Below are 18,907 nucleotides of genomic sequence, written 5' to 3'. Positions count from 1 at the left end.
TGGGCGCTGGGGTAACTCTATGGGCTGTAAAGATTTAATGCCACCACACCTGATAATCTTCTAGTAGAATTAAAAAATTCTGAAATTATATTGTTTCGTACAGTACAATACCACGGAATGGAGTGTGAAGTAGAAGCTTTTAATTATGCGCTTTACATAGGTATCCCGGTAAGATGCTACGCAGTAGCACATGCACATGACTCAAAATTAAGTGCCTGGGGTCTTTTAAAAACGATGCAAGCATTACGCCTTATGCCTGCCCAGCCTACCAATCTCCAAAAGCCAGGTGGCTTGCAACTAGATGCAGGGAGATGGGAACATGTAACCATGTTGAAGCGATGCAAATATTTAGATCATACCCAAGCCCAGCGCTAGCATGCGCTGTGGCAAAATTCTTGGCTTCATGTGGGGCAGCAGGAGAAAGCTCCTACAAACAGATTGAGGTTGTTGAGGTTGAAGAGAAACTTCTGGTAGGTTACTGTTGCCACTGTTCTGTGTAGCGTAGATAGAGGACTGTCTCGCTTGCGCGTTGTTCTCCTGGTCTTAGTCTTAAATGGCCAGAACTGATAATGTAGCCTCTTTAAAATGTTTTTTTAATTCTATGAAATGTCATCTTATATCGAAATGTCATCTTATATCTCAGAAAATACACTTGAAATAAACACATGCAAAACTAAAACTATGGTGATTAGTAGCAAAAAGCAAAGAAAACAGACAATTTGGCTTAATGGAACTCAGCTAGAGGAGGTAAAAAAATATAAATACCTAGGCCTCTACATTGACAACTCTAAAAACCTCACTGAGCAAAAAAAGTATATGTCTCAAAGAACAAGTGCCCTAACATTTGCCTTCAGTCTACTGGCTAAAGAGCTGAAGGGTCCTTCCTATAAACCCTTGCTCGCTGTAATGAAGGCAAAAATCTTGCCGACTCTAGCATACGCCAGCGCTGCCTTCCACGGTGAGGTTGGAGAGCTCATAAATAAACTAATAGCTTCCATCTACAAAAAAGTATTCCACATACAAAGGTCGGGCTCTCCAGCCCAGATCTGACTTGAATTTGGTCTAATAAATGAAGAAATAGGAAGAATGTACGCAACTGTGAAAACCTGGTATCGCCTGAAACTAAATGCAGCCACATCAAAAATTAACGAAGCCCTTTGGTGTAAATTAAATGAGGATACAACTTCTCCTTTTAATCAATACCTCTGCAAATCCCTCTCCACTACATGCACATTGGAATTATGGAACAAAAATTTGCTGTACCAATCTTTTAAGCAAGTTGTAAATAAGGCTTCAAAAATCCATACATCTCTGTTGGATAAAAATACTTTTAGATCAAGACCGCATGCCTGGATGGTGTTAAACCACTACAAGTCCCTTGCACCGGCGGCATACCTGAGCAAAGCATTTTCAATTAATGTAAAAACGCAACTTATGACACTACGTTTTGGAACTTTACCATCCCTGGCTGACCTGCCCTCCTGGTTGCATACAGGCCCCAAATCATGCCGGCTGTGCAACTTCTACAAAGAAGATTTTATCCACGTAATCTGCATATGCAAGAAACTACAAGAGGAGTGAGCGATCTTCCTAAAAAAATGCTTCAATGATAGGGGAATTAGATCTTGCAGAGCTGCAATAATGGCGTGCCTAAACCCCTCTGATCCCCATAGAATGGCAGACTGATTAAATGTATCAAAGCGTTTACAAAGCTGTGCTAAAAGGTTCGGAAGCATGGCCAAATGATGGCCATCTCACGGCACAGACTTTTCTCTTTTTTCTTGCTACTATTAACAATGGACATTTTAGACACCCTATGTAGAGACAAAGTGACTGTATATTTAAATTCTTGTCCTTTTAACCTTTTGTATAATACTGTTTTTTATCCGCTTTCTGGTTATTGTTTTAAAATTGTTATGGTTTTAATTAACTAAACAATAATAAACACACACATACTGAATGAGGTGATTCTCATAATGTATTTAGAGAACTTTTAAGTAACAGTTGAATAGCTTTTTTATGTAGAGGCTTTTTTTTTGATTTTTAGTTTTTAATGATCATCTGTCTCACATTTTAACATTGTGTGTAAGAGTTGTATTGTACATGCACTTTTATGGTTGAATGGCCGAAATAAACTATAAATAAGAATAACAAGCATTTGCAATGCATTCGGTCTCACCTTTGGGATCTTATATGTATTTAGCTATGCAGCACATTAGCCTGGGTGCTGAAACATCTACTGTTCTTTAACATGGAGGGAAAGTAAGCCCCAAACTGCGTGTCACACCAGGTTTGGCAATATATGGAGAGGAATATTGCCTTTCAGCGGGAAACGGTATAGTCCAAAGCTCTGTTTTCAATATAAAATCAGAGCCTTCGGCCGGTTTCAGGATATAACCCCTTATCAGCCAGGCAGCTTGATTCCAGTGGCACAGCGAGCAAGGGACCCATATCTGGGCATAACCCTGGCCACTTAGGGCGAATATAGCAAACACAACAAGATGAATGACGGAGTGCTGAAACTTTTCAACCACTTACCACCAGTTAAGAGATCTGGGTTTATCCATCATTCTTTTGCTCACTATGCCACCCCAGTTTGGACCCAGCCATAAGCAAATCAGTCATGATCTTGCTCGTCCTGGGAACCGTCCAGCCCAAATTCCCAGGCCAGGTCCTCCCTGGACCAGACATAAGCATCTTAGGAAAGGTTTCGGGGTATCACCCCTCATCAGCCAGGCTTGTTTGATTCCAGTGGCATAGCGAGCAAGCCTGGCAGTTTGGGCTGGACTGTTCCCATGGGGAGCAGGGTCAAGACTGATTTGCATATCGATGGGTTTAAACTGGGATGCATGGGTAGCAAAAAAACGATGGATTTAGGCCCAGATCTCTGTACTGGTGTGACTGATTAACATTTGATTGGCATTCTATCCTCAATTGATCTTTTTGCATTTGTCACCCCAAGTGGGACAAGCATGCCCAGACGTGGGTCCTCTGCTCTCCATGCCACTGGAGTCAAGGTAGCCTGATCCTGGCAGTTAGGCATGGATAGTTCCCATGATTTGCCTATGACTGAGTTTAAACTGGAGCAGCACGGGGAGCAAATAAACAATGGATTTAGGCCCAGATCTCTATACTAGGAGAAATGTTTGACATTGATAAGCATTCTGTCTATCAATTTTTCGTTTAGGATTTGTCACCCCGAGTGGGATGGGTATGCCCAGATGTGGGTGCTGTGCTCTCCATGCCACTGGAGTTGAGCTAGCCTGGCTGATTAGGCGTGAAACCCTGAAACCAGTCCCAGGGTGCAAGTTTCCGGTACAGTGAGGACCTGGCCTGACAGTTGGGGCTGGACTGTTCTCATGGGGAACAGGGTCAAGACTTATTTGCATATGGCTAAGTTTAAATTGGAATGGCATGGAGAGCAACAAACAATGGATTTAGGCCCAGATCTCTGTACTGGGCTGAATGTTTGACACTGATCAGCATTTCGTCCATCAATTTTTTTTTTACGTTTCATTAAAGCATGCATGCTTTTTGAGCCAGCCAAAAAAACACCTGTTGCTGCGGTAATGGTGCAGCAGAAGCCACAAGACGTGAACTTTTTTCATACATGTCTGGGGAAATAAACACATACAGAGAGGGCATGTAAAAGCCCAGCAATGCCAGTGGTAATACACGTGCAGTAAATAGTATTGCAATGCAACAAAGCCCATTTCTGCACTTTAGAATATCCCTAAGGAAACCTATGCAGCACACATGTGCTACAATGAACATATAAACATTGGCCATGCATCAAGTCCCTGTGAGCAGAAGACAATACCAGATAGCGTGCCACAGGAGTGAAGCCTCCTGCAAGCCTTCAAACTTAAAAATAATAATGTACACACAGTGTACCTTTAGTTTAACCTCATCTTGTCACAGAATGCGAAGGGTGGGAGAGCAATACAGAACAGGGGCACAAGAGTCGCTGGGATGGGAGGAAGAATCACAGAGCTAGAAGAGTGGGAGGGGAAGCAGCATAACACAGACAAGGGTAGGGGTAGGTGTGGGAGGGGAAGAAATAAATATGGAAACTAATAACTAAGTTCGCAAAAGCCAATGGAGAGACACTAATTAAGAAGAATCAATATGCGCTTGTCCATGCGCCAGAGAAGAAAGAGGAAGTGACGTCCAGTCTGCGCTGCCCAATTTAGAGGCAACAAAGAAGTGACACAGAAGCCAACGAATGGTAAGCAATGGGTGGGCTCCGAGCATTTCAAAGCCAACTAAATGGAATCCAGGTCCTCCGTTGTGTATTTTTAGATACAAATTGAAAAATATGAAAAAAACTCCCCAAATAGCATTGCAAATGTTTGAGATTCACACTGCATATGAACTTTTCACCAAATATAAAATGGGACTAATGTACAATTTACATTTGAGTTGAGCCTACAGTATAAAAGAAATGGCGCAAACATACCCGGATATAATTCCCAATATTTCGATTTTTTTCTCTGAGCCCTGAACACTGCAAATAACTCAGAAGGAAGAATAATAAGGACTTCCAAATTTCCTTTGTTACACCGTATGGTGAGAAGACCCACAGTATCTTTTGCCACTGAATCAAAATATTCTATTCCTCCAATGGAAGTATTTGTGTTTTACATGGTAATCCCTTATAGGTATGAATGACGACATATAGAATAAATCTTAAATAACTTACAGACGTGTTCCTCGCACAACATCATCCATCCTTGGTGTTCCAGATCGGGAGGGAGAGCTACTGTTAATTGGATGTAAGATACGTGGTGGGTTACGCCTTCTAGTAGCCTGTGATGAGTGCGTCAAAGAAGAGGCACTTTGTTCCTGAGGGTGGCCCGGCCAAGGTCTGCTGGAGATCATAGCACCAGAGGTAGGTCTCATCTGTGGAATTTCATCCATATCACTGAAAAGAGGAATTAAGAAATCAAAATTGTCCGTCATTCTCATTATGATAATATACCATTTTACACCCAGGGGTTCTGAGTGACAACAAATAGAGAAAAAGGGCTAAGCACAGATAGCATGGCTAGATAACATGGCCTTCACTCCAGTCAAAAAATCTGGTCACTGCCACACGCTCCACCACCACCTATGTTTACCTCCTCCCTCCCCCCGAAAAAAGAGGCATTGCCTCACGCCACCTATTTCCACCACCCTGTTTCGTTCTTCTACCTGGCAGTCCAAAGCCAACCTCGCCACATTCACAGTGACAGCAAAAAGCCAACGCCATGCTGACAAAGGCTCTGTGAGAACTGCTGGTCAGTGCAGTACGTTCTCCCTGTGAACGCTGGTCTATGAAGACCAATTTGCCTTAGAAATGAGTGGTGCAGGCTGTGCACGACCTGTGTACTCCTGCTTCTTTCAGGTCTGTTGAGATCTGAGATGGGCAGTCAAAGGCCTGCCACCATTTTGCCACCTACTTCAGGTAAGCAAAGACCTAGGAAAGTCACCAGAACAAAGTGGAAGAAAGTGGTTCACCTAGTGACATCACATCCATGGGATAGAACATTTGTTTCCCACTTTTGTAAAGTCATATAGTGAATGAACAGACTTAAATCTGGTTAATTATTCTAATAGCTTCCAATGGAAGCTATACATAACATACAGAAATATAGGTGGATATCAGTGAAAAATGGGGATGTTTCTTCACCGAGGGGTTCCGAATGGCTTGGCCGGCTCCCACAAGACTGATCCAATGGTGACCGAGGCCTAAGGAGGCCCGGGGAGACATCAAGAATTGCCCCACAATCAAACTTTGGTGCCTGTGCTGGGGAAGTCCTTGGAAAGGCTGATGGACTTGGGCTCAACAGAAAGCCAAGGTGTGCTGGGGAAACATTAACCTTTTTTTAGGGCGGCACCTTCGAGACGTTTGAAAGGCTATTGAGCCGAAACCCACCCCCAATGAGAGAAAGCAGTAATCACATGCTGGGGTATCTGAAGACAGCACCCTCAAAATAACAGACTGGCTGGCAAAGAACATAATGAACTAGCAGTTGTTTAAGAGCTGCTCCATGGGTGCTTCATGGTTGCTGGCGGGGAGAAGTTGCAGGCACCTCGTACACTCACTCAGTAATAACCCGAGATTGAGAATCAGACCTGCTTGGACCTGTGGTTGGATCTTGAGCAGGTTAAGGGGTATTTGCAAATAGACCTATTGTTGAACCTCAGCTAAGGAACAATTCTCCTACCTGTGCAAGGTCTGGTCTGCACAGCTGTTGAGTAAGCACTAACCATAGTTAAAGACATAGGGTCCACCTAAAAATTACAAAAGATTGACAAATAGACCAAGTGGTACAATCAGAGCCCTTGGCAGTCAAGTTATCCGGAACAAAATGGACCACAAAGAAACAATCAAGGACAACATCTTGCGAGGGGGCACACGACTGCTCAAACAAGATGGGCGCCTGCTGATTTTCTGCCGCGGGAGCCAAGGAATTAGCAACATTTTTTCAGGCAGCTTCGGCCCACATTTGCATTTTGGTGGCATAACTAGTCATCAGAAATGAGAGGGAACGGCCTGGTGAGCTTTTAATTGCTTATTACGACCATTTTTGTGAGGTTTTATTTGCCACTCTAATCCTGTCAGGATTGGTGCCACCATTTTGAGGGTATTTCAGCCTGCCTTCATAATTACAATGGCTTGTTTTTAGCCCATTAAATCTCCTTCTTCTCTGCTAATCGGTATAGAACGCCACCATTGTTGTTTTTTCACTTTCTCTTTACCTTTGAGAATTTTTTCTCATCCTCCAATTTACTGTGCATTTTGTTAATTTTTTCTGACACTTCCCACGCTGGTTTCATTCTGTTTCCTGACGCGGTAAACATCGCATTGCTAAGTTGCCTCACCGAGTCTCAATATGGATACTGCACACTCCTCCAAAGCTGTGGTTTCAAATGTTTCAGGCGCTCACAAGGAGTCTGGAGGTGGCACAAACAAAAGAGTTAAAAAGATCCTTCTTTGCCAACAAAATCTCCTCTACCCTTGACTCTGGAGGATATTATGGATGAATTAAAAAATATGAAACCTTTCATAGTTGAGACAAATGCGACTTTACAATGGATTGAAGAGAAGTGGTCCATTCAGGATTCAAGACTCACTGAGGTGGAACAACGGATCAGTGAGCTCAAGATGTGGCGGTCAAGGTATCCTATTTAACTACGGCGGTCATACAGCTTTAAAGACTAGCTGAAGATTTGGAAAACTAATCGCCACAACAAACTCTACATTTATGTAATTCCAGAGGGGTCAGAAGGTCAGGATATGATCAAGTTTCTTAAGCTGCACATCCCCAAAATAGTGGGGCTGTAACCTTCTGGAGAATTGAACATGAAAAGAGCCCACAGGATTGGTCTTTCATCTCCCGCATCTTCTAACAGACCTAGAGGTATTATCGCTCTGCTCTTAAAATATTCTGATCTTATGGAAGTCCTTACGATGGCCAAACAACGCAAGCAGATGCTATGGTCTGGGAATAAAGTCTTCTTCAGTCAGGATGTGGCCATGGTCACTGTTAGCAAGGCGAAAATAATTTCTGGACTTGAGACCAGTTTTGAGATCTATAAATGCACGGTTTGGGTTTCTACATCCCTGTTTCTTCAACGTCACCTACAAGGATAGGACAGTCTCCTTTGAAGATCCCAAGGACCTTAAGCAATTCATTCGTGAACATAAAGGAGAAGATATTGAACTCAGTAAAACTTGATTTGCGTAACCTCAATTTCTGCTTTCTTACTGTCTGTATTTTTGATGTTTTGTACAGGCTCTGCATTTCTTTGGTCTGTCGGATCGTTCTGTGAAGGTTGTTGTCGTCTGTTCACTTTGAGTCTCCATGTTTTTCGTGTATGCTATATCAAGTGTTTCATCGCATGGGTGGTTGGTCCCGAGTTCCTTGTTTATTTGGATATGTGATATTTATTCTTATATCTTTTTTCAAATCAAGTTACTGTTCCCGACTTCATATGTTTATTTCTTACTCTCCTCATGGCTCCCGTTTGGGTTGGACTACTTGTCTTCACCCCCGCTCCTATACGAATATCCTTCTGTTCTTCATTCTATTGTACGATATGACTGAAGTCCTTTGGCTTTTTGTCACCTTTTTATCTTTCAATACACTAGGGAGTTCTTTTCCTCACTCCCCACTGTCCTATATTTATTTTCTATCTTTATTTCATCTTTCTCTTTACTTTCTCTTTTTTCACTATGTATTGTGGCTCTCCATTAGTTTGTGCTCATCCCTCTATATTCCTTTGTACTATTGTACCTTTATTGTATTTGGTTAACTGTTGCAATTTTAATTTATGTCTCCTTAATAATTAGTCATTATATATGTTACTCATGGCTCACTTATCGTATTGTCTCCTAGAATGTAAAGGGACTTCGTAGCCCTGTTAAAAAACAGAGGGTGTTATCTCACCTATCCAGGTTGAATTGCCAGATTGCTTTTTTAAAGGAGTCACATCTTAAAGATACTGACATTGATTGTATGCCCAGGCAATGGGTAGGTTCTGTTTTTAGTTCTTCTGCTGTTAATAATAAGAATGGTGTATTGATTTTATTTAATAAATCTCTGCACATCCAAGTGATAAAGGAAACCAAAGATGACGCTGGGAGGTGGTTATTGCTGAATGTCAAAATTAATGACACTCTTTTCTCATTATGTAATGTTTATGGCCCTACAGGTGTGGATTAACAATTCTTCTGTGAACAATTCTCTACCATTCTATCTGATTGTTCTTCAGATAACTGTATAGTGGGGGGGTTTGCAACCAATTTATAGACCCTTTTATAGACAGGCGCTCTAAAGCAAGATACATCCTCAACAAAATTCAAAAATCCTTCAAAAGGGTTATTTCCTCTAGAGGTTTAACTGATGCCTGGCGAGCTGTTCACCAAGACGTGTTTGAATTTACTTTTTTTTCTTCTGTACATGCCTCACAACCTGGAATAGGTTATTTGTTTGTCACTCAAAACATTCTCCAATCAATTTTAAATGCTGAGATTGGCTGCATTTTAATTTCAAATCATCCCCCTGTTATTTTAGACCTAGATTTTCCCATTAACAAATCTGGGCCTAACAGATGGAGGTTTAACAACATATTAATTACTGCAAGATAAACAGTTAACTGATGCATTTGTTGATTTCACTACAAATTTCTTTGCTGTTAATCTTCATGTTGATTCACAAATGAATTACATTTGGGATGCTTATAAAGCGACCCATAGGGGTTTTTTATTATAGACTATATTGCAGTGAAGTAAAAATAATCACTTAAAGACTCTTCACAACTGCTTAGACAATGAAAAGGGTTGGAGGATGAATATTTTTCTGCTAAAAAAGCAGACAGCTCGTCTAAACTAATCCAAGCTAAATAGAAGTATAACAAGCAATCTTGTATTGATGCGTGTGGTACTCTACTTAAAAATAATTCAAAGGTGTTTGGTGGTTGTAACAAAGCTGGGAAAATGTTGGCCAACGATTTGAAAATTAAAAAACAAAAATCGAAAATACAAGTGATCACAGACAAAGAAGGACTGAATTGCACTAAATAGACAGAAATTCTAGACTGTTTCATACAGTATTACACCAACTTATATTCAACTGATTTTTCTCCCACGACTGACCAATTAGATGCTTTCTTTCAATCTATCCCCCAATCGACAGTAAAAAAGCTAGACCTCTCCGTCTTAGATGCAGATTTAACGAAGCTCCTGGTCCTGATGCATTTTCTGTTCAATTTTACTTGCAATTTGCACATCTTCTTCTTCCAAAACAACTTCTTTTGATTTCCTATTTTGTCACTTAAAAATGCACACAAGGAACTTTTTCACAGGCAATGCTTTGCTTGCTTCCTAAGAAGGATAAAGATTTATTTAAGTGTGGGAATTATAGGCCCATTTCTCTTATTAACACGGATTGCAAAAAGCTTTCAAAGGCTCTCACGTTATGCATTAAACAGGTTATTCCAGTTTTAATAGACATCCATCAATCAGGATTTTTGAAAGGTCGTCTTATTTCAGATAAATCCTGAACCTTCCTTAATATAATCCATATGGCCTCTAAATCCAAAATTCCTTACGCAGCCATAACTTTGGGCGTTAAGGGGGGGCGTGGCCTGATAACATGGCCGGCTAGTCGCACACCTGCGTAGCTCCTGCCCCAATGGTCGAAATCCTGCAAGAATCCTGGCAGAATCGGGACCTCTGATACACCAATTGGCAGCGGAGGCCCCCCGACCCCGAGGGTCCTGGTCGCGACGATTAAAGACGACCCGCGGCTGGAGGAATCAACCTCAGGCCTGAGGAGACCCATCGGTATACTGATCTTTAAGATGGCGGCCCCGTCCTGTCCCGAGAGGTAGGGCTCGCCGTGTGCTGCCCCGATTACTCACGGGCTGAAAGCTTGCATTCGGGACCAGCCGGACCCTTTGCCCTTGCTGCGTCGACTGGAGACCGCTGGAGGCGTTGTTGGGGAGATAGGACTGCTGTGATTCACCCGGCCGAAGGGAGTCCAGAGGCCCGAGCGCGCGATCCACCCGAGCCCGGAGCTACGTGACTGCTGCGATTGGCCCGCCCTACCGAGAGCGCCTGGATACATCGCTGGGACCGCCGCAGGGTCCGCGTGGCCGGATGGGCATCTGGATTACAGGATTGAAACTCCTGTGCGAGGGGTGAGGCTACCCTCACTTTGATAAGGCATTGACTACAATGGCGGGGTCGTGCGGCCCATGACGGTGATCGTCGCCTGGGACACTCGCTCCGCGGATCGGCGGAGGCTCTGCTCGGCCGCAAGCCTGGGGAGGCGAACGGAGGCGTGAACAAGTGGCACAGATCAGAAATCAGTCCGGTGGTGACAACTAGCAGACACAGGACACCGAACGAGGTGAACTGAGAGGCAATTACCCTCTTGATGCCTGTTGCTCAGGACCCGGGTAGCGCAGGGCACCCGAGCGACATCCTCGACTCCAGGTTACCCTCTGGGCCGGTCCTTGCACCATCCATCTGCGAGTCAGAGGTCACCAGGGAGCGCCTAGCGACATTTGCGCTGGACATGGGATGAGATAGAACCCTTAGAGGCGCCCATTCCAATAAAATTATGCAGTACACGGTGCCGGGCCCAACCTCCGCTGACCGCTTCAGAACAGATCCAGAGCAGATATCACACCAGGGTTCAGCAGCCCGCGACACGTCCGACATTCTGGAGGCCATACGGGAATCTCAAGTGGCGCTAGAATCCAAAATGGATTGGATGGCCATGGACATCAACCACCTGCGCATGGATCTCAGAAATGTGGCGGACCAGGCTAACACCACTGAAGGAGTCCTGAACACATTGCAGACCAAGGTCCAACAACTGCGTTTTACCCAATTTACAAAACCCTCGCCCACCCTCATTTTTAGAAGCACCTGCCATAAATATTCCCATTGGATCGAGTCGAACGCACGTTCGATATCTAGGAACACTGAGATGCTTTGTTGGGCACTTCCTTCCAATGATTGTATAACTTGTGCGAGGTGGCGGATATTCCTTAATGCATTCCTGCCTGGCATAAAACATGACGGGTCATCATACATCAGCTGCCGGAGATACGGGAGGAACCTACTTGCCAGCACTTGGCTAATAATTTTGAGATCCACGTTCAGCATGGAAATTGGCCGATATGAACTGGGGAGCAGGTGATCCTTCCCCGGTTTTGGAATCATCACTATTAATGCTTCACGCATGGAATCTGGGAGTATGCAGTTTTCGCCAGCCTCCACCGTGATTTCCAGGAGGTTAGGAATCAAGACCCTCCCATATTCTTTGTAGAGCTCAGCCACTAGGCCATCCATCCCAGGGGACTTAGCATTCTTCAAATGGGCGATCGCTGCCCGTACCTCTTCCCCTCTGCAAGGGGCCCCCAAGGACTCCTGACTCTCAGGGTCTAGGCAGGGCAGTATCACCTCGGCTAGATAGGCCTCCACAACCTGAGGTGTGGTGGGGGTTGGGTCTCAGAATATATGTTTTGCAGATGAGTTGTGAATGCCCTATTGATCTCATGTTGTGTATAAATCATATGGCCATGTTCATTTTTGATCATCAAAAGCGGATGAGGCCGAGTCTCCATCCTAATCAGGCGCGCCAGTAGGCACCTGGCCTTGTCCCCTCCGTATACCAGCGGCGTCTACTTGCAGTTCTATTAAACTTGCCCAGTGAGTCCCAGATGTCCCCTATCTTCCGTCGTAGTTCCGCCCATTCAACCAGCCCCTCCCTGTCTGTATGTAGCTCTTTCTCTAGAGCTGCCAAACGCTTCTCCTGGGGGTGCGAATCCCATTCCAGCAATTTCTTAACAACTGCCGGCGACAGTATTGGCCCTCCAGGAGCTCACAGCCCGTCTTGAGGATAGGGCAGACGACGCAGAAGGGCGGTTAAGAAAGTGCTGGAATGGGATCCGCACCCCCAGGAGAAGCGTTTGGCAGCTCTAGAGAAAGAGGGTAAAACTACTATATGCTCGGCCGGTGACGAGGGTTCGCACGGGATGGTACGTGTTGGACACAATATCAATAGAAAGAGGGACACGGCAGGGATGCCCACTCTCCCCCTTGCTGTTTGACCTGGCAATGGAGCCATTGGCATGTCATCTCCGTGCGGTACTCCAGGAGCGGGGCATTCGAGTGGGTGGTACGGAACATATATCGCTGTACGCCGACGATGCTTTGGTATACCTGCACCGGCCAGCACAGTCGCTGGGGCCTCTGGGCTTTACATTTATAAAGTAAAATCCCAACTATACGCGATTGGGTCAGCGGATGAGTGGGACGGAGTTCAGCTCCCTGAGATGGGACTTTCATAGGTAGCATACACACTGCGCTATCTTGGGATATTGATAAGTAGAGATGCAACCACCTTTTACCAGCACAATATGGGGAGGATACTTAGGGTCTCCGGGGCAGTATTGCCTTCTGGAAAACAATCAAACTCTCATTGATGGGGAAGATCGCCTTGATAAAGATGGTGGTTCTGCCTAGATGTCTCTTCACAATGGAGGGTTCCTTCTTTGAACTCCTGCATCGGGTATTTAAAGAATTAGACGCACTGCTCATACAACTGCTATGAAACGGGAAATGCTGTTGAGTTAGCCTAGAAGTCATGAAACAAAGGAGGTTTAGAAATCCCAGATTTGGAACTTTATTATTTTGCATCACAACTACAGCATACTATAGCCTGGTTGGACAAGGACCCCCTCCTGGGAAAGGTCCTTACTGGCAGACACTTATAGAGACTGACATTTAGGTGCACTTCTTGGCAGGCAGGGGGGGGCAACGGGAACACTCTCCTCCACTGGTGTGACTATTCGCTGCAATATGGAACCGAGTGGTCCGAAGGCTTATCAGAGACCGGCCGTTCGCCCCAAAGGCAGATTTCTGGCTTATGCCGCCCTTTAATTGAGCAGGTTATGTCGACTGACAAATGGAAGGAACAGGGCTACCTATTGCTGTCTGACCTCTACCCGGACAACAATTTCATTACCTATCAGGAGGCAGTGGCTACTTTTGAGCTGGGGTCAGGGCAATTCCTGCAATATGCTAAAATAGAGGCAACGGCATGGCAATTATAGCCCTCGTTCCCAGAGGCCCCGGGGCACACCCATACCCTTATCACCATGATCACCATGGCTGGGGGGCGGAAGTTTGTCACCCACCTATATAGGGCGCCGAGGGGACGATAAAAAGTCTGGACCTCTTAAAGTAGAGGAGAAACGGCAGCGGGTGTGTCCGCAGGAGATTACACCACGGGTCTGGGAGAAAATCCATGAGAGTGTACGGAAGGTGTCAGTATGCAATCGATTTAAGCAAATCCAGTATAACATAGTTCATATGACCTACCTCTCACCCAGCCGGCTCCATGCCATAGATAGTTCTAGAGATCCACATTGCCCTAGATGTCGCCACGTTCAGGAGGATTTTCCACATATGGTGTGGACCTGTCCAATATTTCAGATTTACTGGATGGCGGTCCTAGAGGACCTAAACAGAATAACAGGGTGGACGATTGCCATGGATGCGCGCTCTTGTCTCCAGGGCTTGATTCCTTGTGATCCTAAACGCAAGACGAGTAGGTGGTTCCTGGTTTTGGGACTTGTCATAGCTAGGCGGCGTATAGCGATCCACTGGTTAACTCAGCAAGGGCAGCTATTGGCGAAATGGAAAACTGACTTGAGGGAGTGGGCTCTGGCAGAGGAGGGGCATATGCGTAGCACTAGAAGGGATGACAAACTACCTGAGACACTGCTGGCATGGGGAATGATGGTCCAGGAGATAGCGGGACAGGCCCCACATTCCACACAGGTATCCTCAGACGGGATGACCTCCATTGGGGTGGTGACCCAAAGTCAGGAGGGGAGGCATGAGGAGACCCAGAATGCTTTTTGGAATACATGGACCTCAAGTTATACAGACCTGGCAGGAGGAGGGGGAGGTGGGGGATGTTGGGGGGTTTGGGGGTTTGAGGGTAGGTTTAGTTACTGTTGGGTTACCATTAAACAAAAAAACGAACACACCATGTTAGATTGGAAAACTTCCACGGAGGGGAGTATAGGCCTTAATTCCTGAGTTTATTATTGGAACGTTCACTGAATCGGCTGTTGTACATGAGATGTGTAATTGTATGTGAACATGGTCTACAGTTCTGAAAGAACAAACTAATAAAGACATCTGAAGAAATAAAAAGTGAGTACCAAGTACAGAGGGGAGGGAGGGGCGATTATAAGTTAAGCGATAGTAAAATACATTTCCCACACCAAGACGTTTGAAAATGTGGAGCTATATGTTATTAATAACCAATGTATAAGATAAATATACTCATATGAACCATTAGCGATTATTTGAATGATAATGTCAAATGATGCCTTCACATGTATGCATTCCATAGATGTCAAAATTAAAACAAATTGTTGGAAATAAAAAATCTTTGGACGCTAGGAAGGCCTTTGATCGTGTTAATTGGGATTTTATGTTTGGTGCATTAAAATGGCATGGTTTCAGTCCACATGTTCTTAGATATATTCAACTACTATATTCTCAGCCTTCTACTTCTATCTTTGCTAATGGCATGCAATCCTCATATTTTCCTCTTTTCCAAGGCACCAGACAGGGCTGCCCTCTTTCCCCTCTCCTCTTTATTCTTTCTCTGGAAACTTTCCTTGAGAAAATATGTAGATCGTTGGCTTTCTCCGGATTCAAATACATTTAGAGATTAAATTCACTGCTAATGTAGATGATCTACTATTATATATCTCCAACCCAGTAAAAATGCGTACTGTTTTTTTCAATGATTAAATGAATATTCCCTGGTATAGGGATATAAACTTAATATAGATAAGTCAGAGATGCTGCCATTAAATAAATATTGTCTCCCAATCAATCAATCATAGCATTTGTAAAGCGCACTACATACCCGTGAGGGGGGAAGCTGCTACTGTTCGAAGAGCCAGGTCTTGAGTAATCTCCTGAAGGTTAGGAGGTCTTTGGTCTGCCGTAGGCGGATGGGGAGGGTGTTCCACGTCTTGGCGGCGAGGTGGCAGAATGATCTGCCAACGGTGGTCACTCTTCGGATGCGGGGGACGGTGGCGAGGGCGTGGTCTGTGGAGCGGAGCTGGCGGGGGTGTAGAGGCTGAGTCGTCTGTTGAAGTACGCTGGTCCGGTGTCATGTGCCCTGTGTGCGTGGGTGAGGAGCTTGAAGATTATCCTCTTGTTGATGGGGAGCCAGTGCATGTCTTTCAGGTGGGGTGTGATGTGGCTGCGGCGGGGGATGTCGAGCATCAGGCGTGCGGATGCGTTCTGGATGCGTTGGAGTTGTGTCAGGAGTTTGCCGTAGTCCAGTCTACTGCTGACGAGGGCCTGGGCGACCGTCCTTCTAGTTTCGGTGGGGATCCACTTAAAGATCCTGCGAAGCATGCGGAGGGTGTTGAAGCAGGAGGAGGAGACGTCGTTGACCTGCTTTGTCATGGAGAGTGGGGGGTGGAGGATGACCCCTAGGTTTCGTGCGTGGTTGGTGGGTGTAGGGGGTGCTCCTAGTGCCGTTGTCCACCAGGAGTCGTCCGAACCAAGGGGGTGGAGCCGAAGAGGAGGACCTCTGTCTTGTCCGAGTTCAGCTTCAGTCGGCTGTCCCTCATCCAGTCGGGGACAGCCTTCATTCCTTCGTGGAGGTTGGTTTTGGCAGTGTGGGGGTCCTTGGTGAGCGAGAGGATCAGCTGGGTGTCGGCGGCATAGGAGATGATGTTTAGGTCGTGCTGTCAGGGGATGTGGGCGAGTGGTGCCATGTAGACGTTGGAGCGTTGGGCTGAGAGATGAGCCTTGGGGTACGCCTCAGATGATCTTGGTGGCTTTTGAGCGGAAGGGGGGAGGCGGACGCTCTGGGTTCTCCCGGAGAGGAAGGAGGTGGTCCAGTCCAGGGCCTTCTCTTGGATTCCGGCGTTGTGGAGTCGTGCTCTTAGTGTGCAGTGGCAGACTGTGTCGAAAGCGGCTGACAGGTCCAGGAGGAAGAGGGCTGCGGTTTCTCCGTTGTCGAGCATGATCCTGATGTCATCGGTGGTGGCGATGAGGGCAGTTTCGGTGCTGTGGTTGCTGCGGAACCTGGACTGGGATGGGTCCAGGATGTTGTTCTCTTCGAGGAAGCTGGTTAGTTGTTTGTTGACAGCCTTTTCGATGACCTTCGCCGGGAACGGGAGCAGGGAGATGGGTCGGAAGTTCTTGTGGTCATTGGGGTCCGCCTTGGGTTTCTTTAGTAAGGCGCTGATCTCTGCGTGCTTCCAGCTCCCCGTGAAGGTCACTGTCTCGAAGGAAATGTTGATGGTTTTCCGGAGGTGAGGTGCAATGGTGCTGCTGGCTTTGTTGAAGATGTGGTGTGGGTAGGGATCTTCCGGGGATCCGGAGTGGACGGTGTTCATGATCTTGATGGTGTCATCGTCGTTGATGTTGGTCCAGGCGTGCAGACAGTTTGAGCGGGTGGTGGTCGTGGGAGCGGGGGTGTTGGCTGTTGCCGGGGTGGTGACGGCATCAAAGCTGTCATGGATGTATGCGATCGTGCGATGGAAGAAGGTGGCCAGCGAGTCTCACAGGTCTTGTGACAGTGGGATGTTGTTGGGGTTGGAGCTGGGGTTCCTTCACAATGCTAAAGAGCTCTTTGTTGTTGTGCGCGTTGTTGTCTAGGCGGTCTCCAAAAGGCGGTCCTTTTGGCGGATCTGATGAGTTGGTGGTGTTGGCGGGTGCGTTCCTGTGGGCTGTGTAGCTTTCCGGTGTTCTTTCGCGGGTCCAGTTTCTCTCTAGTTTACGGCAGGTTCGCTTGGAGGCCTGGAAGTCTTCGGTGAACCAGCTGGCTCTCTTGCTGGTGTGGGTGTTGGGGGGTTTCTTGAGCGGGCGAGGGTGTTGGCGCAGTCGTTGATCCATTGTCTGAGGCTGCGGCGTCAGTCAGGTCTGCGAGTGGGCTCTGGGCGAGGGCGGCGGTTAGCTGGTCCATGGTGATCTTGCCCCAGCTGCGGCGAGGCATCTGCTGGGTGCGGTGGTGTATGGTGGGTTTCCGGTAGGTGAAGTTGATGCAGCGGTGGTCGGTCCAGTGGAGTTCGGTCGAAGAAGACGTGGGGGCTTGTTGAGAAGATGGGGTCAAGCGTGTGGCTGGCGGAGTGTGTTGGTGCTGTGACGAGTTGTCTGAGTCCGAGATTGTGGATCAGGGTGGAGGAGTTGTTCTAGTTGTTCTCAAGGTGGACATTCAGGTCCCCAAGGAGGATGTAGTCCGTAGAAGCGAGGGCGTGTGTGCTGACGAGGTCGGTGATGGAGTCGCTGAACTGAGGTCGGGGTCCGGGGGGTCTGTAGAATAGGGTGCCTCTGAGGGTGGTGTTGGGGTCCGTGTGGATATGAAAGTGCAGGTGTTCAGCGGTGCTGAGGGTGTCGTCGGTGTTTGTCGAGACTTTGAGAGTGTTTCTGTGGACGATGACGATTCCTCCACCTATCCTGTTGGTGCGGTCCTTGCGGGTTATCTTGTAGCCTTCCAGATATGTTTAAGGACACTGGTTTTACTTGTACATCTAAACCCATAAAATCTTTAGGCATTCTATATTCGAACAACATTAAAGAAACCATTCAAATAAATTTAGAGAAAGTAAAATTGAACATTTTGAATATGACGCTTGCCTGGTCCCCTCTTTTCTTATCTTGGTGGGGGAGATTAGGTACAATTAAAATGATCAAGTTACCGATAATCAGTTTTTATTTGTCCATGCTTCCAGTCAAACTCCCTTTTACTTTTTTCAAATCTGTTAATTTCTTACTTTTTTCTTTTTTATAGAACAAACGTAAATCGAGAACATCTTTCTCTGCTTCAACCGACTAGAAACAATGGAGGGGTAAATTTTCCTGCGATTAGTATATACCACTACGCTGTTTCTTTAAAGCAGGTTTGGACCTCTCTTTCTGTTCCATCGCTGGATGAATGTACAGTCTTGAGCCAACTGGAACAAGCTCTCATTTCTTTTTTTTCACTTACAGAAACGGCCTACATATTTCAAGCTCCTGGGAATTTCCTTTCACCCCTACTTACCCATTCTCTCTCGGTTGTCACACCTCTTCTCCTCTAGTCTAATTCTTTACTAAAATTCTTTTTACAAACCCCGATACAGTACAACAAGCACATTAAATTAAATAATCGTGCTCTTTATTGGAAGGAATGGATTGATAAAGGAATATTAGTATTTGGTCATATAATTTCCAACGATTCTGTACTAGAATTTAGGGATATCCAACTTAAATACGATATTTAATTATTTTATGCAGTACATTTTAACTTTATTAGGCCCATCATTCTGCATCTTTATTCACAATCTTCCTCTTCATCAAGTCTCCCATTGTCTCCCT

The 18,907-nt window shown here is 45.8% G+C and overlaps 1 protein-coding gene across 3 annotated transcripts in view; it reads right to left on the bottom strand.

Moving 5' to 3' along the window:
• The window catches only part of FAM149B1 (family with sequence similarity 149 member B1), a 641,735-nt gene that overhangs the window by 187,653 nt on the left and 435,175 nt on the right, over window positions 1-18,907 (bottom strand). For all 3 annotated transcript variants that reach the window (XM_086922293.1, XM_086922291.1, XM_086922292.1), the window contains exon 10: window positions 4,703-4,924. In XM_086922293.1, the coding sequence (XP_086778419.1) occupies window positions 4,703-4,924 (222 nt within the window). The remainder of the gene's footprint in view (window positions 1-4,702; window positions 4,925-18,907) is intronic.

The sequence above is a fragment of the Lissotriton vulgaris genome, chromosome 5, assembly GCF_964263255.1.
Source record: "Lissotriton vulgaris chromosome 5, aLisVul1.2, whole genome shotgun sequence".
Lineage (NCBI taxonomy): Eukaryota > Metazoa > Chordata > Amphibia > Caudata > Salamandridae > Lissotriton > Lissotriton vulgaris.
Note: the sequence above shows the minus strand (reverse complement) of the source record. Positions and strands in the feature narration are given on the sequence as shown.